This window comes from Amblyomma americanum, chromosome 6 (assembly GCF_052857255.1).
Source record: "Amblyomma americanum isolate KBUSLIRL-KWMA chromosome 6, ASM5285725v1, whole genome shotgun sequence".
Taxonomy (NCBI): domain Eukaryota; kingdom Metazoa; phylum Arthropoda; class Arachnida; order Ixodida; family Ixodidae; genus Amblyomma; species Amblyomma americanum.
In genome coordinates this window covers 19,922,173-19,948,470 of record NC_135502.1, presented here as the reverse complement: position 1 = coordinate 19,948,470, position 26,298 = coordinate 19,922,173, and the positions used below count along the sequence as shown (strand labels likewise).

Genomic DNA, 26,298 nt, shown 5'->3' with positions numbered 1-26,298 from the left:
CAAATAAATTGGCCGAAGAGAAAAAAAAAAGCACTACGGGAAAAGAAAACGGTCCCGTTGAATGTGTAGCTGCTGTAGAATGCATTTTTTTAAAAACTCAGGATGCATTTGATGACTGTTGCGCTAGGATCAGTGCACTAGGACGCTGCTGCCTACGGCTGCGGAAGTTTCTATATGATAAAGCCTACGAGACTCTGCGGAAGGGACATGGCGCATAAGGCGAAGCGTGTTGCAGTACATGCAATTGAGCATGCATCGGAGGGGTGCCTATAGTGGTTTAGGCCAGAACACTGCAAGAATTATTTGCTCTTATACCACAGCTCGCGCTAAAACATTAGCGTTGAAGACTCGTAGCTGTACTGTGACTCCCCTCTCCCCCACCCCACACATAGTCCTATGACTGCATCAGTTTTCGGTTACACCTGAACCACGCCACAAGTGACGCATTGCCGGAAGCACCCACTTCCATGACTACTGTCATAGCTTAGGCACATCTGGATGACTGTCTCCGGGCAGCAGGTGACGATGGGTATAGAAGGCGATTTCAGTAATTGTGCACAGAACCCATGGGCAGCGGAAGCAGCCTTTTAAATACATGCATTCTGCATCAAGTGAAAGCACTGCTGCACTGGCAGCACTGTAGCGACGGATGCGTGACGCGCTCATAAGACTCACATTGGACGTAGTCCTGGAGCTGCTGGAACTCCGCCGGAGACAGCTTCTCCCACTTGACGGCCATGCCGTCCTGCCGGGCCGAGCTGCTGCGCTGGTCATCTGCATCCGGGGTCGCACGGCTCGGGAGACTCGCCGCTTGCAGGCGCGCCCCGGAGCACCATGCTCTGCGCACACAGACAACACCGCCGGCTGTGAGCGTCGAGGGCTCATCCACAGCACGGGTACGTTATGCAGCGGCGTCAGCGAACAGCGTTTTTGTTCACGCAGGGCAGCACGAGCAGCAGTCTAGAATATGCTGGAGAACCAGGAGAGCTCACAGGGCAGGAAGCGCAGCAAATCACCTTGAGATCCTTTGCAGCGTACTTTCATTTCCTACACCTTCTTTATTTCCTTTCATCAGATGTGCAGCCTTTGTCGAAAATGAGCATCGCAAGGGGTTTGCTTCCAAGCCCTGATGTAAGGCTCGTTTGCATCACCCCTAGAAGTCGTAAGCCACTATGGCGATTGAGGACGAGAGCTGCTCTCCTCTTGGAGTATTTTGAAATCTGACGATGCGAAACGAGCTACGTTGCATGACCCGGAAGCAAGCCCTGCGGCTTGTATATCTTTGACAAAAGGCTGTTCGTCCTTGGCGTGCCAACGCCGTATACGACTATAACAGTCATTTTCTCACACGAGCGTTGTCTATTTCACCAATATTTCATGACGAAAAATTCTAAAACCAACAGTCTGACGTGAACAGTGGAGTCCCTCTGGCAGACACACCCACGAATTTTCTGCACATGCTTTCTAACCGTAGCTAAAGTGGTGCGTCGCTCGGATATTGAAAGGATGTCATCTGAAAACTGTACAAACGCTGCACGGGTACCGTCTTCCTCATTAGCTAAAATGTCAACACGAAATTCTGCCCAAAAATCTGAGCAAAGAACCGCGAATATTGACATCAAGATGCGAGGTAAAGTATAGGAGACACGCGAAACGAGCTAGGTAAACACAAGCCCCGCAAACATAGAGCTTCCAGTCTGCACGACTGATCGCAAGCCACGTACCCAACATTTTTGTTCGCACATTTGAACGCACGGTCCATCGCTGCGTAAGTGCGTTCGCTACTGCAACGAGTTCCATTATATATATATATATATATATATATATATATATATATATATATATATATATATATATATATATATATATATATATATATATATATATATATATATATATATATATATATATATATATATATATATATATATATATATATATATATATATATATATATATCGAGACGTCCAGCCATAGCCGCGGTCGCTTTTACTCCCCCACTGCTCGTCTCGCTGCGTCTGCGCTCAGCACCGCGCCACCATGCATACATTGGCGCGCTTGCGGATGGGCGGGTATTCTAGGAAGCCATGCATATTTAACCGGACGCCACCGTCTAGCAGCAGACCACTTCGTCATGCGAGTTTTGCGCAGCCTGTGAGGCGTTTTCGTCTCCGTTATTGTCGCAACGTGGGCAGGATCCCCAGAGCGAAGGTCTGCTGGTGCGCGAATCTTCAGAGCGTATACCTCCTTCTCATTTTTGCGATTGATGTATTCACGCGTTGGTCGAACCGTGGTATCGTTGAGAAATGGCGATGAGGGCCAGAAAAAAATAAACGCGATGACACGACGACTGCGAAGATATGCAGGAACACTCGATGGGACAAAAAAAGATAGAAGATAGAGTACGTGAGCCAAAAGAACCTTCCGGGAGGCGTCTTCAGCACAAATACAAAAAAAAGACATTTTGAAAGTATAAACAAATGCATGGCCACACAGAAAACAAGGTTGAAGAAATATAGAATTTAAAAAACAACACAAAACAGAATGAACACTCTGTATCGTTAAGCACAATTCAGCACTGCAGAGGGTATCGTGGGCGGAATTGACAAAGTAACTTGTACCTAAGAGCCGCTCATCATTGGCTGTCACCAGTGATGGGAGGGCCCGGAAAAAAACGGAGTAATTTAGAAAACAACTTTGTACTGCTTTTTCCGGAGAGATGGAGAACACGAAAAAAAAGAAAGAACCCGGGCATAACCTAGAGGGTCCATGAATGAGGTACTACACGATTACTCCAGTGACCATTGGAACTATGATGATCAGCTGTGTAAAAAAATAACTGAAACGCAAAAAATTCGGCTTCACTTATATAATGTTTCAGCTGTAAAATAATTACGAGTCGAGCCATTACACCATGCTACCTTGCAGTTAGTATGAAGAGACTAAATGGCAAACTTTGCGCGTTCTGCTCTCTACGTCAGAATGCGGCGGCATGCGGTGAAAATTTTAAAACTATTTTCTGGTCAGCTGCTATTTCTTTGCTACCTACTATCTATGCCTAAAATTTTCTTCCCTCAGGAAAAAAGATCTTGGTATCATTTTTGTTCTTGGCATTACTGCAGCAATTATTTATAATTTCTGAAAAAAGAAGTAATGGCCGCTAAGTTCCAAACGTGGTGATGAGAGAGAAACGAAGTGCGATTAGATCAAAATAACGTACACGTGCAGACATCACGTGTGTTTTTAAAACAATATTTTCTACTGCTTGCCTTAACCTCGACATATTCTACCTCCGGAAGTCACCCGCTTAGCGAATGCAATTTACAGTAGCTGTAATGCGAGCCTTCAAATCTCGAAGGCTTCACGCCAGTATCAACTCTTAGCAACAAAAGTGTCCCGCAGGTGTACATCTCTTTGAATCAGTATACCTCTTAAAGTATCTTCTTGTGATCTGAAGAAATTTGCACAAGGGACGTTTCTAAAAAGTACACGATCAGCTTGTCTGTCAGGTTCCTTTTTCTTCTTGGCGCAGTCACCTTTCGACACCACACTCCTGGATCTTACAACATCGCTAGACTGGCTTGCGGAGAGAATGCAACGAGAGAGAATATTTGAAACACCCTCGTGTAGAGACTGAACAGATGGCTCTCCTGTGGCCACTTCTCGCACCTTTGAGTGTTGCTCCGCGTGTGTATTCTTTGCCTGACCATGGCTGTGAGTGCTGACAAAAATACCCACCATGGATACCACACGCCTGCAAGTGCCAGTCGTTGGGAACTCAAAGCACCGAACAACAGAGATATATAATCAAGAATCTATGAAAAAGGCTTTCCGATGTCAAACTTTGGACATATGCGGATAGAAATTATCTGACTATACTTGTTCTCAGTATATTCCCAGTTTTTCTCATATTTGCGTAACTTTTTTTTCTTTTTCCTCCCAGCATTCAACATTTCCGCAAGATTTTAATCTCTAGCACCAGTACACTTGCCGGTCCTACATGGAGCTCGCAACACCTCTGCGGGAAATGTGGGGCTTAAAACATGAGCAATGACAAAGCTAATGATCAAGATAGCTGAAGCGTGCCACAGCCAACGCCCTAATCAATCGTGGCCTCTACTCTACTTGCAGGCAAGCAGGTTCACGAATTGAGCGCCTACGTTATGCTACGTTATGACAGAACTGAATTTATGCAAAAACAGCAGCGTAACGTGCTGGCAATAGCTCCCTCTGCAACGCACAGGAGGCGACGACAGAGTTCTGAACTAGCATTTTTAAGATGAAGCGATGTTTCTGCGTGCGTGTATGTGTGTGCGCGTGCGTGAGCTAATACCTATCTTCAGTCCTCATGACGACCTGTCTTTGCTGCTTTTTCTACGCTTTCTCCCATACCACAGCAGCAGACACGCTGACTCGTTATACTTTGCTTGCAACGGCGCTCCCTATTTTAGCACCAGTGATCTGAAAAGACAGGTAGCGATAAGTGAAAGATGCGACTGTCCGCAAGTGGGGCGCTTGCGTCCGACGTTCGCGCATTGCCAAGAGCCGTAACGTTTATGAGGAAGTGCAGGAGGCTGGTGCACAGAATAACTGATGCAAAGTGTGGTTCATACCCACATTCGACCTCGATTTGCCTCCAGTGTCGATTTTAGACGGCTAAATACAACAAAACTTCCGTGCTCGCCATCCTCTCACTTTATTGCGATACCTCCTTCGATATTGCTGTGACTTAAAGAGGGCTCGCCAACCGTAGTTCTACGGCTTCGTTGCGATCTACGCACCTATGGCTGGCTGTTGACGTGCGAAGGGTGCTTATGTCACCGCAACGCAGCCGTTTGTAGTTTTTGAGACTCTGAATGAACTGATGGGCTGTGTTCCCCCATAAACTACTAAGAGCAGTCGAAACGCACTATTTCCCCAAAACATAGTCCCCACTGAGGCCTTTTCTGGGGCAGCAAGAATCCAGCAGCTGTAGCTTTAGTTTTAAGGGTTGTGTCAAACTGCACCAGGTTATACATCGAAATTTAGTCAGAAATCATGACTACTTCCAACTTCACTCGGCTTTAAACTGTGCACTATGCATGCGGAACTCTTATCCAGCTAACAATTCGAGGAAGTTTGTCATACCCGACGTGTTCCACTGCGAGAAAAACGCACATAAACTATAACGCCTCTATTAGCAGCCAAAAATAGAAACATTAGAAGACAGGAATCTTTTATATATACTATGCCTCCATTTACATTTTTCTTTCTTTTTTAAAAAAGTAGGTTTACTCCAGAGCTTTACGAATATGCCTAATGATGAGGGCCTTCATTAATCAGGCCGAGCTCTAGGATTTCCCTCATTACTTCCCCTTCCCTCTCGCTGTATGCTTTTCTATCGAATTTTGTTACTTTTTCTTGTTCGGCTAGGGTCGCTTGCGTTTGTTTCGAACTTGATTGACGTTTACGATCGTGTATTGCAGCGTTCAGAAATTTTAGATTCATGCCAAAGTCTGCTGATTTAAGCAATACGTGTTCATCCCTCTGCCGTGTTTTAACTCTCACTTGGACGATTTCGTACTCGTTTTCTCTTTTAATTGTATTTAATGTTTGCATGGGCGCCTATATTTTGGTAGTTTTCCTTAGTGGAAACGAATCACGAGGAAGTAGCCACTTGGCAACAGCACTTAGCAACAGCAAAAGTCCATCTTGCAGATATCCTTAAGCTTTTTTCACAAGGCCTAAATTTAGGAAGGAGTTAATGCAGTTCGCGAGATAGAAGTCTTCGAAGATACTCGCATGATAAGCATTGCACATGCGAAGCAGTGAAGCAAGAAAACGAACAGTGGCATGCGGATTTTTCTCAGGTGATCTCGCAAAAACAGGGACATTACCCATGCTCAAGCCCAACAAGTCCGTTATAAAAAGCAATTTTTCCTTCGACAATTCGCATCCCGTTATTAAAAGGATTTTCTGGAGGTGAATTTCGGGGCAGCTTTTTTGCGCCGTTTGCAACTGTTTGGTCTATTGGCCGGTATATGAACGCCATACTCATCCATGATATTCAAAGAGAAAGGCGCCGGTGGTTTGTTACACCGCAGTTACGTACGATAACTTTGGAAATGTAGCCCACAGTTTATGGGGTCAATCTTCATTAGCATCCAACCGAGCAAAGCTATTCAGCTACAAAGAGAAGCTATGCCAGTGTTCTTATATCTTCTGCAGAGGGCAGCTATGCGTAGAGCTATCCAGGTTACTGTAGCTCGGACACCGGAGCCGTACTTGCGCGCGGACATTTTCTGCCGACTGTCACGCCCCTGTGAGGGTGTTAAGTTAGAGACTGCGAGGCTGCGGCAGCTACACGTGGCCGCGATTTACTGCTTTTCGGGTGCCTGAAAACATTGCCGAGCATATTTACACAGCTTGAATGCGTTACAGCAAGCTTTTGCTTTACCACAGACAAAATCGATGCAGTAGTCATGAGATTTAGTTCGACATTAGAAAACCTTACCATCACACGGTAGTTATGCTAACTGCGGCAACTACAGCCGTAGGGAAAAATGTAATCTAGAGAGAGAGCAGCAGTGGTATACCAACGATAACGCTTTACCGTATTGTCCGTACGTGTGTCCGGCTCTGCTAAAACTCTCTGTTCGTGTTAATTGTGGCAGAGTTCAGCACGCACTCGCGCCATAGTTGTTCCCGTGGTGCTCTGTATCACTGAAAAACCCGCTAGGAGTATGGATCCTATGTAATTCCAATTCCATTGCGCTCCTGACCCTGCCTGGCAGCTACAAAGAAACGCTAAAAATAGGGTTCTGTTGTCGCGTGCGCCGAACTCATCAACAAATTATCATTAGGAGCTCAGCTTATTCGCAGAACTAGCAGGATACAAGTTTTGTTGTCCTCTAAAAAAAAGGCCCTTCGTTAGGATCCTTTCTCTTTTCAGATCGAGCGCCTGTTAAACTATTGCGCCTGCATGACACCATAGGCACGATGCATTTTTTGGATACGCAACATTCATTAATGCACAGGCAAAAAAAATGCACCTGAAGCATGCTAGCTGGCGCATAAGTATATAATTTGGCCTGTTCCATAAAACTTGCATAAATATTAGCAGAGAAGTCAGCTTTCACGAGTTTTCCATTCAGAAGACGAGTCTATTTTATTCGGAAGATTTCGGCGCATGAGGCAGCGTTGCGTTGACGTTCGGGTCAGTGTCATAGAATGCAACGAATATCCCAAACGATTTTCAACAACTGAATAGAGGCAGCCTTCCTCCCCGAGCGCTTAACTACCAGCCTCTGGCACTGCAGCAATCTATTGCGTTACTATTTTGCGTTACTGCACAAAGAGGGCGCCACAAGTCGCACTGACGAAACTGGAGCCTACTTGCAAACGCATTCCTTTCCGCATGGACAGCGTTGATTGCCGGTGAATATTAGTTTTAATCTTTAACAAGAAGGTGAGACATAGTGACTAAATTTTCAAATAATGCAGTTTCAGTGGTGAGCGGGTATCCCCAGTTAAAAGAAGCCAGCTGCACAACGTTCACTCACGAACGATTGAGAACCTGCGCAGAATATTGTGTTTTCAAGGAGGACAATTTGTTGGGCATAGTTGGTGGACATTGCGCTGTCAAATCAACACAACTTCACTGGAAAGGCTACATTATTTCAGTCATTAGTTCTTTCAATATTTATCGCTCCTGAAATCGCAATTCCTGATAAAAGTGGTCGTCAATAGTAAATCAGGCAAGACTGACAACAAAAAACTCCAGAAGCCACAAAAGCTAACGGACGTGCCCAGACGCACACAAAGCTGAAAAACAAGAACGAAACTAAATGAAGACTATATCAGAAGTTGTACTCGGCTTCGAAGCACGAAGCGCTCAGCGAGATCTCTAAATCGTCTTGCGAAATCGCGAAAACCACGACGGGAAACCCGTACATTTCGTACAGCCGGCCGTTCACACTCACGGTAGACAGTGCGGCAAAAAAGGCAGAAAGCGGCAGAATTGTCCCAGCAGCGAACACACACGCACACGTATGCGAGCGAAACGCGTGTCCTCGCAGCGTTGTGCGCTTCGTACGCCCAGATAAAGCCGACTTTCCGGTGCGGTAGAGGTCGAGCCACGCCGTTTCTTCGTCTGTGCGGCGCAATTAGGGCCGCCAAGGAAAGGCGCGCCTGATGCTACGCTCGGCGGCGATACCGTGCTCCGGACTCGTTCGTGTGAATGAGCCGCAAATGAAGACGAATCGGAGTCGGCGGTAGCGGCGGCGCCGCAAACGCCGCTCACTCCCTCTGTCGGTCGCCGTCGGAAATTCGCCCCGCGAGCCAGATTACCCCGCAGTGTAGAACAGGGCGAACGGTGGCGGCGGGATGTAGGAGCTAAAGAAAGAGCTGGCGCCGAGGACTGGCTGCTGAGAGAGAGGATGCGGCGCACGAGAACAGACGGTGTAGCAGCTGCGGCGACGCGCGGTTGCACTATGGAGAGCGGTCGGGCACGAGTTAGGTTCGCGTCCGGGATTACGGCGCAGCGGCGTCGCCAGTCCGGCCGTCCGCCTAGCAGGCGGCGGTTATAAACCCCCGGCCGGGCTCGCTAGCCGCAATTGACCGGCCTTGCGAGCCCATTCGGCTCGGAGACGAATCCCGCCCAGGCGCCGACTGCTGAGTACAGGGCTCCGACAAGCTTAAGGAAACTGGGCTCTGCGTGCTTCCTCGGGACGCGTCCGACTTCCTGCCCTCCGTCTTTCCCTTTCTTCTCCCGTCGAGACAACGGGCTAAAAGCGGATGTGCGAAGACTGTAAAACTGTGTCCCTCCTGAGAAGTTGCAGCTCGCGTCTGTTAGGAATCGGTCTGCAGCGAGCAGCGGCTGCAGTCAACTTTAATTGCTGTTCGATCCGGTTTCGGTGCTTGGGTTTGCCTGGGGGCTGGACAGAGTGCGATGCGATGAATCCGGCAGTGAGACCGCCGATGGGGACATGCGCCCTAATTTTCGCCCGGTGCCATAGGCGCGAAAACGTGATAAATGTTGGGCAGAAAAGTTAATGACGTTGCTGAATTTTCGCAACGCTGAAACACAACCGTGGCATATGAGGGACGCTGAAGTAGTGTCCGAGATTAGTTGTGGGCACTTGAGCTTTTTTTTAACGCGCACAGAAATATCAGTTAACCGGTGAAGAGCTGCGGAGTTCTGCAGCCCTTCGCGCTTCATTCGATATTAAATGAACGTGACTCGTAGCTTTAAATCTACGTCTGCTCGTTTGCGCGAATGAGCCGATTCACAGCGCAACGCGAAAGCATTTGGGCCTCCTTGCGTTTGTCCTCACGCTCTACACGTTGACACTAGTTTGCCGTTCATGTCTTTCCTCAAAGAATCCTTGTCGTGCACGAAACGGAAATGGTGGCCTATTTTTTTAATGAATCAGTAGATAAAGCATGAAATGATTATTTCCCAATACCCCCCCCTCCCCCCCCAAAAAAAAGGCCGCCACTGTTTGGAAGACGTTGAAGTAACGAGCGTTAGCTGTTTGTTTTCATAGACGAAGAAAGCGAAGAAGAATGCGCCCGTTGTCCAGTCAAACCCCCTCAAGATACGTACGTCCCAAACGAAATTTGCTTCGTTTGTGGGGTGAAGGTGGGCCTAGAATTCGGCTTGCGGCGCGATATGGTAATACTTTAATTAGTAATTGCATGCATACAATGTTTACCTATTATTTAATTGTGCTTTTATTTCTATACCACAACCCTTAGGGCTTATTTGCCTACGAAATTTGGTACACAACTGTCCCTGGATGGGTGCCCCTTTTGTCCGAGTATATATATATAGCGGAACCAATGTATACACATAGAGCGGTCCCGTAATGGTACAGTTTTCTTCCTGTGGTAGGATATATATTTTGGGTGTGAGGGGGGAACGGAATGGAAGGGCGCAACCAATTTTAATGGCCATCATCCTGGATTCGAGGAACCGAAATTATGCTGCCATTTCGTCCCCTGACGTCATTCTCACATAGTTCCACCCCTATCCACCATATTGCACCGAGACGTCATCATTGGCGCGCCGCAGGTGGTTGTTTCTACAACGCTATTGTAGATGGCGTTACAAGCCTTCATGGGAGATATGCTGTTTTCTAGTTGCTGCCACAGATGGCGCTGTGATAGCAGGGTGGTAGCAGAGCCCACGAAATCTCGAAACGTGATCAGTAAGAGCTAACGCTCTTAAAAGCTTATGCCAGTTCGTATCTGTAACTGGCTTTAATTACAGCAGTCCGCGTTTAAAACTGACCACGCTTCATAGTGTGTTCAACTGGAAAAGTTCATTAACATGCGCTACTCTGTACCTGGAGCTCCCGAAGTGTACTTCCATCTCATTGTGTGCATTTTAACATGAGGGTAATAAAGGATTTATTGGCTGCAAAGTACAAGACAACGAACAGGAAGTCTCAGAAAAGAGAAAGAGAGTAGTTAATGAAACAGCCGGCAGGTTAGTCAAAGAGCCTTCAGTCGGGATGCTGGGCAACGCCGCCAAATAATAAATCGCCTGTTTGTGCGCAATGAAATTCTCATTATTCATATATGAGCGCATTACTTTATCTTAGAAAAGCTCTCTTAGCTAAGATGAAATGTTAGCGGTAAAATACGCGCATCAGAAAAGTACAACGCGAGTTTGCTTACGAAACTTTAAGATACTGAAAGCTAGCTAATTTCTATGCAATACATGAAACTGTATATAGCTGCAGTGCAAAGCTGTAGTAAGTATTTGCTTCATCAAGCTTCCTTATAGTTGACAGGAACAGTTACTGCAGGTCCTTTTCATTTTACATCATTGCTCTGGTCGAAGAAGCTGTCCTCTCAATACAAAAACGAAAAAAAACGAGCCTGCAGCTTCGCTTCTTGTTCATCATTATTTCAGAAATTGCATCAAGAATATATTAAGAATATACGTCGGGAGCACAGGGCATGAAGAGAGTAGCAGTTTAACCGAATGAGAAGTTTTATTAACATTCATACTTTCGGGCCCGAATACACAGACCGGTCCTCGTATCTTTGTCTTCACCTGCTCTTTAAAAATTCAGTATGCTGTACCAACTGTCCAAACAGATAGCTTTGTTAAGGCACTAGAGAAGGATGGAACTAGAACAAGCGGAAAATCTTGCCCGTAACAGGGTTAAACATATGTCGCCAGTACTGACCATTTTAACTTTGCAGTGTCCAGGATGGTTCCAATGTAGTCAGGAAGGTGACTCGCATGACTGCTTGCTCCAAGAGGACATGGTAATCAGAGTAGCGCTCGGTTCGGCAAGATGGAACGCCTACTTTGGTGTAGGTATCCCCATCCTGAAGTTGGCTCTTTATCTGCTTTATCTTTATGTGCTTGCTGTCTTATTGCTGCTCGTTTCGCTTTCTTTTCATCTCCTCGCCTTCTGCTCTTCGACGCTTTTTGGACGTGCCTCGCGGGCGATCACGGCCGGGCACCAGTGACGCGAGGCGGCGCGAGATTAGTGCGGCATGCATGCAAATGAGAAGATCCATCATCCACAGCCGCCGCCACCGTCTCATGTGTCCTGCGACCACCGACAGTTCCGCCTAACGTTGGACTTGACATCACGCGCGCGCGCGCTCCTGCGCAGCCGTCCAGTTCCCACGTGCGCATGCGCACAAACCACCGACTGACTTCTCGGGCCGGGGTTCGGTCGCCCAATACTTTCCTTCTCATGCATATATTCAGACAACGACCTCCCGGATGATTCGCCGGAGCCGGACGGGGCTGCGTCGCCAAGTAATAGCGGACCGCGACACAGCCGATGGCGCATATACGTGCTCAACAACAAAACGGCAGCAGACACGGAGCGCTGGGAAAGGTTGTAAAGGAGGAGGGGACATTTTCGCTTTCCCCCTGTTTCGATGTCATCAGGAGAGCGTGCTCTGACGCGAACTACTTTGCATGAGCATGCAAATGGGATGAAATCAATCAGGGGCCGTTTGATCCGATTCTTGTTGGGGCGGCTGTTGTGTCTCAGCAGACCGGGGGAAAAAAAAACAAGGAGCCAAGAGTTGTTTTTGTTTCCTTTATATTCCTTAGCTTTGACTGCAGGATATTACTCAGCCGCGTGTTTGGTTTTTATTCTTTCGTTTTCTTTACGAGCCCTTTGCAATGCACTGATTACTAGGGTAGGCAAGTTAGGTTGCAGAGTTCCTATACTCGACCGATATTCGTTGACCACGTGACAGCCGCGAGGCTAGGCGACCAGGCAAGGCGCAAAAGTGATGGAAGAGGCAATTTATAACATTCCGTGGCAACCACAAGTATAGACTGTTTCGCAATTTTGTGAGAATACTGTGTTCGTGTCTTTCGTTTTTCTCTTCTCTGCGTTCTCAGACTTCGAACCTTTGTCCCGCGTTTTCATTTAAAAAAAATGAAGTTGAGAGAAAAACAAAGCGAAAAAGACATATGCCGGCATACTTCTCGTTGCGAGAAGCTCCAGCACACTAGGGGTGTACAGTAACTAGGACACAATGTTGCATATAACTTACTCAAACTAATAGTTTCGAAACTGATAAACTCGGTGTCGTACCACGCTTTCTTTCCTTCAGAAACCTATCCCCGCCTTCCCCCTTTTTTGGATTCGTTTTTTGCAACTTGATCTGAGAGTGGTGACGTACAGTCATATGCGTTAAAACTAGCACGTGGAAGTTTCACCATTATGCTTATTTATTTCTTGCCTACAGCCGCTGTTCTTCAGTGGTAACATACGTCTTTCAGAGAGTACGCCAACTATCATGGTAGCACGTTGTATGTAACACGTTTGAGGCATGAAAAGTAAAGTGACTGGCAGAACCGACTTTGCAAATGGCAAGTTCAAAAATACTTTCTTTTACCTGCCATGATGGCGGAGTTGTTATGGCGTTCGGCTGATGAGGCCACGGACGCGAGATCGAATCCGGGCAGCGGCAGCCGCAATTAGATGGAGGCGAAATGCAAAAAAAGCCCGCGTGCTGTACGATGTCAGTGTATGTCAAAGAACCACAGGTCGTCGAGATTAATCCGGAGCTCTACACGACGCCGTCTTTCACTGCTCATGTGCAGCTCTGGGACTTTAAAAAAACACTGTTGATAAATAGAAGTTGGCCCGTATCGATAGGGCACAGCGTTCTAATTGCAAAGAGACCCTAACACCGAGAGGAAAGCTTTTATAAACTAGAAAAAGACAAAAACTACCCCATTCACTTCAAAACTGCGGAAACACGCCCTTTTACATGAGTACGTGATGTGCTTGAATCGACTGGCTGGAGGATTCTTAAATATAATTTTCTCGCAGATATATGCGTATTTTGTTGAAGGGCAAACGTCAGCAAAGGCAGCTAGAGCGAGGGACAATACCTGCATAGAGTTGTGTCCTCAGTGTCCCTTTGAACCGTACATACCATACCATACCATACCATACCATACCATACCATACCATACCATACCATACCATACCATACCGTACCGTGCCATACCATACCATACCGTACCGTACCGTGCCATACCATACCATACCATACTGTACAGTACCGGACCGTGCCATACCATACCATGCCGTACCGTACCGTACCGTGCCATACATACCATACCATACCATACCATACCATACCATACCATACCATACCATACGATCTTTTGTCTCCTATCCCATGCGATATCAAATTCTCTACACCAGGTGCCTGCGGCGGTTACGCTGCTCTTACTAGACTACTAAAACATAAACATGCCCGGGCCAGAACGTAATACCCGTTCACCGAGTTCAAGAAAATCACAACCACGGGCGCTTCCTCGCGGATAAGAGTCACCTTAGTTCCTGCACACACTCTCGGAAATGCATGGAGAACTGCTCCCAGCTACGTTTTGTATATACGCCATTGGGCTATGCAGCATCAGGCCCAGTCTGCCAGTTTTAATCGGGCTACGCACATCTTCATCTCGGCAGCAGGAGCGCTGCAGAGTGAGAGCGGAGTGAGCGTTTCAGTGACGTTTCGTGTCGAATGACTGTTGAGACCAAACGGGTTCTGTTTAAGCTAGTAAATGCCGACACCAGGCCTATTGCCCGTGCCGCCTCTCACGCATCATTTAAGGCCTTGTGGGTACTGCCTCCTGTAGGCACTGTCCAGTTAATCGAATAGCACTTCAGTATCGAAGCTTACGAAAAAAAAACAAGCACAAAACTTTCGATCACCTATGTCAAATTTAACACTTGAGCCCGCCCCTGTTTCCTTGCTTCTAGGTAAACGATGAACAGAGAAGTACAGCTGGCGGTGTACTTGCGGCCAGCTTAAACGAATATGAAAACACCCTTCAGTTGCTCTTTTTTTTTTTTCTAGATCACCAGCCGAGTAGGGTACATGGGACAAATAAGCTCCAAGCAAGATGCAGCCCAGCGAGGGACGCCTCTCATTGAAAGAAGAAATGGGAGCGGAAAGCCATGCTCTTCAGGCAGCACTAGCAGCAGCGGCAGCAGCAGGAGCAAAGCGATTGGATCGAGTACCGTTTCAAACGGATCATCCGCGGAGCGTAGGACAGGGCCCCTTCTCGATGCGTTCCGCACGCCTACAGCTGGTCATCTGGGCGGAATAAAAGCCGACATGGTCAACAACGCTGGCGGAACAGACATCCCCGAGCCACGAGCATCATGCTATGCGCCACACTGCGAAGGCACGAATGAGAACCGCGCTTGTTGTGTGATCACTGTCCACAAAAGGAGCTCGCGAAAGCGCCGTCACGTTATGCCATTCGGCGTAATACTCCCCAGGTTTTCTAATCTTCACTTGATTTCGATGTTTGACAAAGTATGACAAAGTGAAATTTTAGTAAATCGCAGGCAACGTCTAAATAAGAAAAACTGAAGCCCAGAGGGAAAAGCACATTTGAAAGCATTCACCTCTGCGTAAAAAAAAAAAAAAATGCTACAAGAAAACCACCTCTTCACCCGCTATTTTGACCCTTTCCGCGTTTTCCGCATGAAACGACGATTGGTATGTAGAAAAGAACTGACGATATTTTGAGGTATTTAGTGGAGTGACCCTTTAATTAAAAGGCGTCGCCTTGAGGCTCGTGCTAAATGGTAACATTCTCATTTTGGCAAAGTAAAGCTGCAGTATTATACCGGAATGTCGCTACTTTTTTTTTTCAAACCGCAATGTCACAACTCGGCCACACGTCTTTTAGTCGTTTTATTCGCATATTTAAGACCCATTAGATTTGGCTGGTAGCTGGGGCCAGGACGGTTGCCGAAGAGACTGGAATGTTGGGCGAAAGACAACACCTGCGGAAACAAGGAACCACGCCTGTTTTCAAGAAAAGACTATTCTCTCTATCTCTGTCTCTCCGGAGATATTTCCGAATCACTTCGTGAAATCAGCAAATGTGCTGACGTCAGTCCCTTAGTAGTTGCAACGAAAGAAGGTGCGCGAAGGAAGACAAAGCACAGCTGTTTGAAACAAACAGAACACCGCATAGGGAGGATTCTGATTTGCACAGACGTAAACAAAAAGAGAAATCTGAGGTGGGCAGCCATGTTGTCGTACGCGCTGGGCGGCGGCTTACGACGAGAGTAAAGCGAACCAGCAAACATCTACGCAATTTTGGCCTCGATAATATTTGCACCTAGAAACATTTCACAAGCAAATGACAAAACATAGCCGGAATACCCTCTGCGTCAGTTTGAAGGTTGGTTGGATTGGCTTATTGGGGTTTAATGTCCCAAAGCGACTCAGGCTATGAGAGAGGCCGTAGCGAAGGGCTCCGGAAATTTCGACCACCTGGGGTTCTTTTACGTGCACTGACATCGCACAGCACACGGGCCTCTAGAATTTCGCCTCCATCGAAATTCGACCACCACAGCTGGGATCGAACCCGCGTCTTTCGAGCCAGCAGCCGAGCGCCATAACCACTGAGCCACCGCGGTGGTTTCAGTTTGAAGGCCTTTAGTGCGTTGGCGAGACTTGTCTCAAGATATCCGTAAATGTTCAGTCGCATTCGAGTCTTGCATAATGGACGTTTTACATTCGAATACCTGAAATTTTTTTCCCCGATCGTTGATAAAGCGCCCGTCATGAATAAAGCGTTATTATAGTCAGATACAACTGTAGTCTGCAGTGAAGCTCCGCCCACATTCGGGACCACCGACAAAAAGTTTACCTGTTGTTAAATTTTCTCTTGTTACCTAAACAAAAAGCAAATCATGAGATGAAATTATAAACTCACTAAGTTTGTTGCCGCTGACTTGTTTTTTGCAGGAAAACATTAAAAATAATTTTTTTTGCTGCTGTGATTAGTCAGCAGAGTAATATAGGACGGCGTGGACCGTTACCAACTGCTACCAACTGCTGTCTATTTAAGCTGTATCATACTATAGCGCTTCTGCTCGCAATCAGAATACCAGAAAACTTGGTCCAAGTAAAGTGCACACAGGATGTGTGTGGTATAAAGCACAGCCCGACGGGCATACAAGCTCTAGATAACGACCTTTAGCTATTCACCAAACGACGCCTGCATCCGGCATTCGGCAGCAGGTAAGACATAGGCTACTTTGCAGGCACCAAAGTCGGCGTCAAGAGCCCACTCGATATTGCACTCAATATACGGTGGTCCCGTGTTGTTTCCCCTCCTGATTGCAGTTTGGAGTCGAGGGAACTGATAGTCTCGTCCGGAAATAGACTGACGCTCGGACAAGAGTCGGGTTATGAAAGCGTCACAAAAGCGTCGCGTGAAACCCGGACGGGAAGTGCAGGAAAAGTGTAAACTGCTGTTATTTTTCCCTTTTTCTTTTCATTCGCGACGTGCAACAGCTGCCTGCGTGCGCATTAAAAAAGATTCGCAAATTATGCATACATTATGCGGAATGCCAGAACTAGGACAAACCTCGCTGAATGCCCATCCGAAAGTGCTAAGTCTGTTGAAAAGGAGGAAATGAAATGTCGACGCTGCGAAGCAGGGGAGTGCGAAAGTAATTTCCGGCAGAGCTGCAGGAGAAAGGAAGAGCGAAAACCGCAAAAGCAGTGAAGCCGACGAGACAACACGTAAATCCTCTCAGCTTCGAAGTTGAAACGGCCCGCAAAAACCCGAACAGAGAGAGACTGGGCAGACAGAGACGGCGCGCGCGGTACAGAGAATGGGAAATAATGAGGTTTTAGCGGCTGAAGAAAACGAGCCAGCCGCTCGGGTCTTCGGAACACGTCCGCATTCTGAGACGGGCTCAATTCGCTTACGCAGAGGCGAGGCTGAACAGCTTGCGATTCCTTTGCGGCCAAAGGAAGGCAACGACAACTGCAACAAAACAACAAAAGCAGCTACTAAGAGAGACTGAAGAGACAGGCGGTCAGCGACAGTGCCGGGAAGTGCAAAAGCAACGCCGATAGCAGAATTAAAGGGAAGATGGGAAGGAGGAAAAACTTTGCGGCGCTGAACAGAGAGTGCGGCAAGAATCTCAAGAAATAATTAAACACGTGTCGCGCATTGTGAAGTGGGTGATTCTTGCTCTGAGCGCATCCTTGTTGCTTTTGTTTACACTTGAATCTGTGGCATGTTGTAAATACGCGAGTACAAGAAGATCCCGTTATTTTCTCTCCCCGCCCTTCTAATTTTTTTCTTCTCTCTTACTTTGCCGTGTCTGAGACGGGTTCGAAGAAATACGGCTTGAGAGTGTTTTCTAGAGAAGCGCGAAAACCGAAAGACGAAAGGAATGCAGGCGGTACACGGTCGTCCTTTTGATATCGTCGAGAATCAGAAGTCAGAAAGAATATATTTCGACACTACAGAGGAGCAGGGCACTGTTGTTACTAGAAGAACGGAAAATAACCTGACCGAATTCGCTTTGTAATGTCAGTGTAAGTCCGAAAAGTCTTTCCTTCTATGCACGTTTTCGTACGAAAAGCAAAATACCGACACGCGCCAGACAGCACAGGCTAGTTTTCCTCAGTGTTTAAGACAGACAAAAGGCACATAGGCGGCTGACTCGTGAAAACAGTACAGTCGGTTTACAAGAAAGAGCGGTTATTTAGTTTAATTCGCTTCTTCTTTTCTGCTGCCAAAAGTTGAGGTCTTTTCATTTTCTGATCACCCAGAACTGCTTAGAAGAAGCAGTTCGTGGTACCACGCATTCGCAGCTTGCGGAAACAATGCAGAGGATAAAGAATCCTACTTTCTTGCTTAAACTTCGCCACTACGAGGGAGAAAAGCCAACAAAGAATTAAAATTTGTAAAAATGGACGCAGGCCAAAAGGCGACCAAAAGTAGATGAAGGGGGCGGTGCTCAGAATAAAACTAAACGGTACACTGTCCTCGAACTTTTTCTTGCTGTTAACAAGCCGGAGGGTGGTTGTATAATCGCCCCTTCTACCCCTATTCCATATAACAGCGCCTGTTAAAGTCCTGCTTCGAAAATGTGATAAAAGATGGCGCACTTTCGAGGAGGATGTTCATCATGAAGCTATCACCGTAGCGAAAAAAGCTCGGTTTTTCTTCTTTGAATACTGTCAGAATGAAGAAGCTAGCAGTGGCGCAGGACGGAGCGCTCGCGCTAAGCCCACAGCCATTAGATAATATCTGACCATGGCCTCATGTCGTCTTTTGCTTTGCTTGCCACCCCGCAGCACTTGGTGTGAGATGCGGGGTATCATCGCCATCCTAGTCATAAGGGCTTCGGCGTCCTGAGTCAGACGTGGTGACCGGCCGTGTGTTACTGGTCTGCTTCGCAGTGCCCCAGCCTGACAGACCCGAACCAACCTTGCCATTGCTCCCCCCCCCCCCCCCCCCCCCCCCCCCACCGCCTACCCCAACCACCTCCTGACCTTCCGACCGCATCGATCCGAGACGCCGCCCGCAGTTTCCTTGTTCGCTTCAGTTTGTTCACTTTGTTGTCTGCGTTTCATTTGTTGCTGATGGTACATACATCATGGCGCGCACGAGTTTAAATAGATAGCAGTCGAAAGTTTAAATAACTTCACTAACCACTGCGGGTGATTGCCTATTACAGGCTTAAATATGACAAGTGTTGGTTCGTTCCCAAAGCCGACCCTGTGACGATCGCACTGGCGCATGCTGCTCAGTTACTCACTGCAGAAAATATTTCTTAAATCAGCAAACTAATCGCGTTCCTCAAGCACCTGCTTTTGCTAAGTGCGAAAGTAGGGCACACTGCTCTGTTCAGCAAGACCCCGTATTTGATTAAGTTTACGAGCGGAAATCTTGCTGTCTTTAGGCGACGTCAGTTACTTACTTCGAACAGTTCGCAGCACCAGGACATTTAGAGACGTGGTACATGGAAGAGGACGAGCAGGCGTGAAGTTCACATAGCCGGTTAGCACGCCTACCAAGTTTACAAAGCCCCGCTTTCTGCAGGTATTGGCACAATTACGGCAAATTGTTCCACTTGAGTCACGTGCAGTTCGTGCCAGTCTTTCCACGAGCCCGGACAATCGTCTTCGTTATTTTTCGTCACCAGTATTCAAAGCACATCCACCAGCAACATCGGGATCTCAGTAACGCTGCACAACAAGGGTTTCAGCAGGCACGAAAATCTTAAATCATTTTGCGGTACCGGGTGCCTGCTGAACCGCTTAAATTTGCGCTCGACGCACGTCACTGCACAGTGTTTTTCTGTCGCCGTTATTTCCGATCGCAGTCGCGCCCCACAGCTTGGGTTGGAGTCCCGTGCACATGATGCAGACATTACCGGGCACCTGCGACCCGGCCGGCTGCTGCACACGGGCTTGACAGAAATCGCAGCTGGCGGCTGGCTGCCAAGCGGAACATGCGCGCTGCACACGTTTCGCTCAGCGACCGAGGAACGTGGCACGTAGACCGCAGTCGCGCCATTTGACCACGACTTGCGACACGCCGGCCAAGACGAGAGACATGGCGAGCCTGTGGGCCCTGCGGGGCTGCGGCCTGCTTTGCCTCGTGCTCAGTCTGCCGTCCGTCCAGCCGCTCGAGATCTGTGAGTACTGTGAGCGCGGTGCGCGAGTCTCAGTCTCTCACAACTGGGCGAACACCCCCAACCACGCTCCTCTTCGCATTCGGCTCCCGCTCGGTGTTTGGAGGAAAGACGTCCGCTTGCCCGAAGTGGCTCAGAACTTCACACGCTCTGAGGGATGCGCAGCTACGAATTATAATGAACGCCGCGTGCATACTGTCCCGTTGAAACTCTGAAGCACTCTTGGAGGTGCAACAGCTGGCGTCAGCTCGCGACCGAATTTTGCGGGCTAGCTATTCGAATGCAGAAAAGGTGCCTTGATTGTCGCGTCACTGGTCATCTTTATACTGGCTGGGGCCAGTAGACAAAACGCGAACCAATTTTAGGCGCGTGCAGTATCGTGGATGGGGCTCGTTACATAGCCAATGCAAGCTGTAACTGCCGCACGATGTCGGCAGCCAGCCTAGCGTGTAAAAGTTACAGGGTCGCTATGTAAGGGCAATAACTGCCACCAAAATCACGGCTTACTTGTTTGAATTGGTTAGTAACTGCTACTAACTGATAGATAGTTTCCCACAGGCGAGCCAAAGCTAAGTTGTCTGTAAAACGCAGGTAGCCGGACCAGTGAAGCCCTCCGCGTTCGTCAGTGCTAGCCGATCATAATAATAATAATAATAATAATAATAATAATAATAATAATAATAATAATAATAATAATAATAATAATAATAATAATAATAATAATAATAATAATAATAATAATATTAATAATAATAATAATAATAATAATAATAATTGTTTTTTTGGGGAAAGGAAATGGCGCAGTATCTGTCTCATATATATCGTTGGACACCTGAACCGCGCCGTAAGGGAAGGGATAAAGGAGGGAGTGAAAGAAGAAAGGAAGAAAGGGGCGCCGTAGTGGAGGGCTCCGGAATAATTTCGACCACCTGGGGATCTTTAACGTGCACTGACATCGCACAGCACACGGGCGCCTTAGCGTTTTTCCTCCATAAAAACACAGCCGCCGCGGTCGGGTTAGAACCCGGGAACTCCGGATCAGTAGTCGAGCGCCCTAACCACTGAGCCACCGCGGCGGGGCTGCTAGCGATCGCAAAGGCAATTCTCGTAATTTCGAACTATATTGACAACTATTGGCGCACGAGTGTAACAATAATTAGCAATGCGTGTGCGAGCACACGTGTCCGCTTCACGAATGAACGCCGCGACAGACACGGGCGCGGAGCTTCCTCGTGCGTGCTGTAAACTGCAAATAAAAGCCGCTCTTTGGCAATATAGGCCATAGACCTTCAGTGAAAAGTGCCACGGCGGAAATTAGGATAAAGACTGCTCGCACGCAGGACGTGGAGTTCGGATATTGTACTCGAAATGCGGTCGTGAAACACGATATTTAGGCTGCATACCAATGGCATGCTCCTCAAAAAAATGTGCAGGGTTGTATTCACTAGACTTCTTTTTGCAGAAGATCTGTTTGAGATTGTCTAGCGTAACGCCTAGAGTAGAACCGAAGCAGTGAAGAATGTGATTTTCATTAGAACATTTCTGAAAATAGTTTTTTTTCTTTTTTTTTTAATTTTACAGCTCTCGTAGCCCCATGTACTTCTGCTGCTGCTTTAGACCAATGCTCGCACCTTAGCACAAAAATATATCATAAAACTATGGCATAATATTGGAGGCATATGCCAAAAAGTTATCAGTACAGCCGCGTCCTCCCTAAATTTCAAGGAGACTACTATTTCATTTCGACACTACATACCTTCGCTGAAATCATTCGCTTTTAAGGCTGTCGTTCTGGGTCTGATTTCAATCATTGTATGCCACAAGCTCGGTCTGAAACCGTTTCAACGAGCTAAAATAGAATGAGGGAAAACTTACGATCGCCTGATGAAGAAGCATTTCAGAGTCGAGATCGGCACCAAATCGGCGCGCAGTCAGTGCCAAGCAGAGCTCTATAGTACCTCGCCAATGCAAGCCATAAACAGTTTCCGGGAAAACTTTTATAAAGCAACATAAAACAGAGAGAAAGAGAGAAAGGAAAGGAGAGAGGTAAAGTACGATAAAAATAGAGTACGAGATACATGCCTCCCAGAGGCCCTAGCGGCATGCCACTGAAGCTTGCCTGAGGAAAAAAAAATTGGCCCGCTTGCACGCATGCGAGGGGACAAGCGAGACAGGAAAAGAGATAGAAAAAAAATGACCGGGCACAAGACTCTTTTCATCTGAAAAGTCTGCACTGTTATTTACTACAATGTCGTCCAAATCAAAATTTCCCGCTCGCCGCAGGCAGAAGACCAACACCTTCTGATTCAGGAAAGCGGGCATGGAGAATATGATTTACTTCGTGAACTAAGGGTGTCATTAGAGACAAAATATTGGAATGTGAACTCGGCACATTGTCGAGGTGATTTACGAATGACTTCTTGAACCGCATATCTGGATTTGGAAGCGAAAATACCGGAAATCGTAAAAAAAAAGAAAGAGGGGTATGAGGAACCGCAAGAAGGAAAATATTGAAAACAAAAGTCAAACAGGTACGTGTCGTCTCGGCAGACAGCACATGTGCACGCCTGTTGTGCTCCTTCCAGGCCACCGCTCAAACACTAAGTGCAGCTCGTTGAACTACTGAGTGTGGACTGTTTGGTTCCTTTGCTTATCCGAAAAGTAATAGCGCTGTTCGATTTTCGAAAGCTCTTTAAACAAGCGAACTCACTGAGATAGATTTAGCAATAGACTACGACTGCCGCTTGGCAGTCCACAAAGATGTGGAGTTAGATCAGCAACCAAAGATAGATAATATGAAAGTTATTGGAGCATTCCAGCACAATCACCAAGACGCCTGATGTAGCGATTTCTCTAAAACGGCGTATACATGAATAATCTGAGACATGGACCCCCTATTAATGATACAGCAAACCCAACTTTGGTGAAAATGAAGGCAAAACGTACAAATCACTCACTCAGTACGCATCAGAGGCACTTTCCAAGTGCTGCAAGCAGCGGGATCCTAATTATACGTTTCACGAATGAATGAAAACAAAAACGTTATACCTGCTAGAATTCAATTTCAATCCCGCAGTTATGACAGATGCCACGTAAAGTACGTGCCACTAGCTGCAGCATAGTGAACTTCTCCATTTTATTTTCTTTTTGCCCTATGACAGTTGTTCAGCTTGCAGCACAAAATTTCGAGCGGCAGTCCAAGTGTGTAGCGAGGCAAGATAGTTGGTAAATGATTTATTCTCGCCGAGTACTTGGCGGGTATTTTTTCCATCTCGTTGTTTTAACGATCGTCAGAGGGGTCGCATCCCCCGCAAAATAAGGGCCTCTTCCATCAATCTCCACTTGGCCCTACCGCTGCCAACCACGGCCGTGCCACTCACCCCCCCCCCCCCCCCTCTCCCTGCCTACCTGCACGTCTAGCTCCTCTCAACACACACACTGCTAACTCTGACACGGTTATCTGTTCGCCGTTGGTCTACTGTCCAGTGCTGACGGTGTCACCAGTACTGCTAAGCCTAGCGGCCTATCACGTCAGGTTCTGCAGCCACCCGGTCATTCCATTTGTTTCTTACGTCACGGATGATGTCAACGCGCTACTTTGGAATGTCCAAAGCCATGCGGCACGCTGTGGCAGCCAAGGGAACTGGAATAACTTGTCCCGGATTGCTGGCAATATGGCTGCAGTAACAGTAGCACAGGCCCCCTCAATGTTTAAATCCTACAGCGAAGATGGAAACTGCATAATTTCTGAAATTCTGCAGAACAATTGTGTCGGCCTGAAGTGTGCCTGCAGCTCTGAGTCGTACTTTTGACGTAAAGCAATCGACGCTAACGAGAAGGAGCAAACGAAGTTGGGTAATTTCCACGGAAAATAAGGCTGTAAGATGCGCAACGGGAATAGGAAGACGCTTCATGCGCCATGCTGCGGTCTTTATGCGAACGAACTCCTCTGTGAAGACGCTATCCAGTATCCAGCCACCGCTGTGTCTCAGTGGTTATGGCTCTCGGCTGCTGACCCGAGAGACGGGGATTCAATCTCGCGGCCGCAGCGGTCGCATTTCGAAGGAGGCGAAATGCTAGAGGTACGTGTAGTGTGCGATGTCAGTGTACGTTGAAGGACTCCAGAACCCCACTACGGCGTCCCTGATAGCATGAGTCGCTGTGGGACATTAAACCCCACAAAAACAATATCCAGCACTCCTAATACCCGGTAACTTTGTGGCTTTATAAGTGCAGATGCAACATTTTGGACCACGAAGTATGCCATAAAGCGGAGAGACTCTGCATTAATTTGTGCAATCATGTATTGTTTCTAGTGTACTAGTACCTGCAAGTGCACCACTAGCAAAGGAACAGAGTAAGAATGAATTGAAATAAAATTACAACAGGATTGGAATAGAACTGAAATTTAATTAGAATATAATTGGAATACAACTGCAGAGCTTTCGCATTTGTCGCAGATGAATTCCTTAAGTGCCCCCAGTAATTGTTACAGAGCTCTTCACTACGGCGTCCTCCACAGCGCATGAGCAGCAGGAGGAAGTTAAACCCCGCAAAGCACCAAACACGGATAGCATAACGATGCCCAATAACCAGTCGTATTTACTATGGTTTGGGGCCAACTATTTCTGAGTAATACGCTATTGCGGCCGCAATTCAGGGGCTATTTTGCTGCTGCGCGCATCGTTCCAGATACCATATTTTCTGGCATAAAGGGCATACTTTTTATGAACAAAAAATTTGTGCAAACATAGTAGCTCCGTTAGGGCCAGAAATAGTGAAAGAAAAAACTTATTTTCGTCTTTCTACGCAAATAATAGTTTTCTTTTTATTTTAATTCATAGTGTCTTTCGATTAAAACGGGCACAATTGATCGACGCAGATATTTTGGCCCGATGACAAAGCTGACTGTTATCGGTAGTGGAATTGCTAGACATGAACGGTGTGCCAGAGAAAGCAGCATGTGAATATCTTAGGGCCCAGAAAGGATCAACACTAATGTAGGTCTTGTAATGTAAAAAGAAAATATTATAGGAGGTCGCATTTTGCAAGACGGTTTATGGGGGTTTAACATCTCAGAGGGTGATCAGGCTATGAGGGACGCCGTAGTGAAGGGCAACGGGAATTTCGACCACGTGGGGTTCTTTGACGTGCATTGACATCGCACGAATAGACGAGCCTGTAGAATTTCGCCTCGATCGAAACTCACCCGCCGCGGCCGGGATCGAATCCGCGTCTTTCAGGTGAGCAGCCGAGCACCATAACCACTGAGCCACCGTGGCGGCTTTTGCAATCATGGAACGGAGTGACTGAGAAAGGAATAAGGAACGTCCAGAAGAGCGACATAAACAATAATTTGTAATAAAGGAAAAAGTCACTGGGTTCTTCACACTAGCACTCGTTTATTTATGATTCACGTTGATTTATTTATTCCTTACTCCTACTTGTTTAATTTATTAACTTTTACCGCCATCCTAAAATGCGACAAAAATTGAATCCAAAAATAGAAACATTTATGAACTGTTGACCGTTTGATTGGAAGCTAAGCAGTTTTCGATTTCTTCCCTCTTCTGATTCATACTACGAGCGCCTAATTATTGCGTTTCTATTTCCTTAATATAAAATGAAAGAAGATGGGAGCTACATGTCTTGCAACGGTGTGAAGAGTACAAGAAAACCTATACGCCGTATCATGCACTTTGACTAGCAGGATTATTGCCTGCATAACGAGAAATCAGTCTTTTGATTGCACACTTTTATAGCGCTCAAGTGTCGCCCAGCAATGGCTTAAGTGGTATTTTTTTCGAACATCCTTGCGTCGGCAGCACATGGCAGGCGGAGCCCTAGGGGTGAAAAAAAATTTTTTTTTGTTCCCTTGAAATAATAATCCTCCAACGAATCCATCCGCATTGCTACTGTATCCGGGAACTTAGACGCGGCGCAAACAAACAATACACAGCCAGCACCGCATAGGAGTAGTCAGCAGTCTACCTCTTGCCCAAACAGAACTGGTGTTAGAAAGATGGGCGTTTTAAGGCGAAGACAAGGGCCTAGCTTTGAGCCTTCAATCGATAAAAACTTACTGTGGTTCCACTTCACCTTTCCTCTTACAGCAGACGACTGAAGTTCTTGTCAGTGCGTGGAATGCGGTCACAGCAGCGAAACGTATCCGCCAACAAGGTTCCTAACACTGTAGATGAAATCGCCGATGCTTTCTACCTTTGCCTAACAACAGCTTGGCCTCAGTAGTTTCAGCGAGCTTAACGAGGAATGCATGCAACTCACAGACGCCCGATGCGCAAGCGCTTCAACGTCGTGACAGTTCGCGTCGACTGCGCAC

General features: G+C 47.0%; 2 protein-coding genes across 9 annotated transcripts in view; one reads left to right on the top strand and one right to left on the bottom strand.

Moving 5' to 3' along the window:
- Dgk (diacyl glycerol kinase 1) overlaps positions 1–26,298 on the bottom strand; it is a 418,312-nt gene that overhangs the window by 129,455 nt on the left and 262,559 nt on the right. For 4 of the 8 annotated variants that reach the window (XM_077668709.1, XM_077668711.1, XM_077668712.1 and 1 more), the window contains 2 exons: positions 14,511–14,586; positions 676–839 (listed from right to left, as the gene is read on the bottom strand). In XM_077668709.1, the coding sequence (XP_077524835.1) occupies positions 676–839; positions 14,511–14,527 (181 nt within the window). In that variant the 5' untranslated portion in view covers positions 14,528–14,586. The remainder of the gene's footprint in view (positions 1–675; positions 840–14,510; positions 14,587–26,298) is intronic. The other 4 variants (XM_077668715.1, XM_077668713.1, XM_077668716.1 and 1 more) reach the window with 1 other exon arrangement.
- The window catches only part of LOC144136417 (nose resistant to fluoxetine protein 6-like), a 34,572-nt gene continuing 28,019 nt past the window's right edge, over positions 19,746–26,298 (top strand). The window contains exon 1 of the mRNA XM_077668708.1: positions 19,746–19,961. Coding sequence (XP_077524834.1) covers positions 19,880–19,961 — 82 coding nt within the window. The 5' untranslated portion in view covers positions 19,746–19,879. The remainder of the gene's footprint in view (positions 19,962–26,298) is intronic.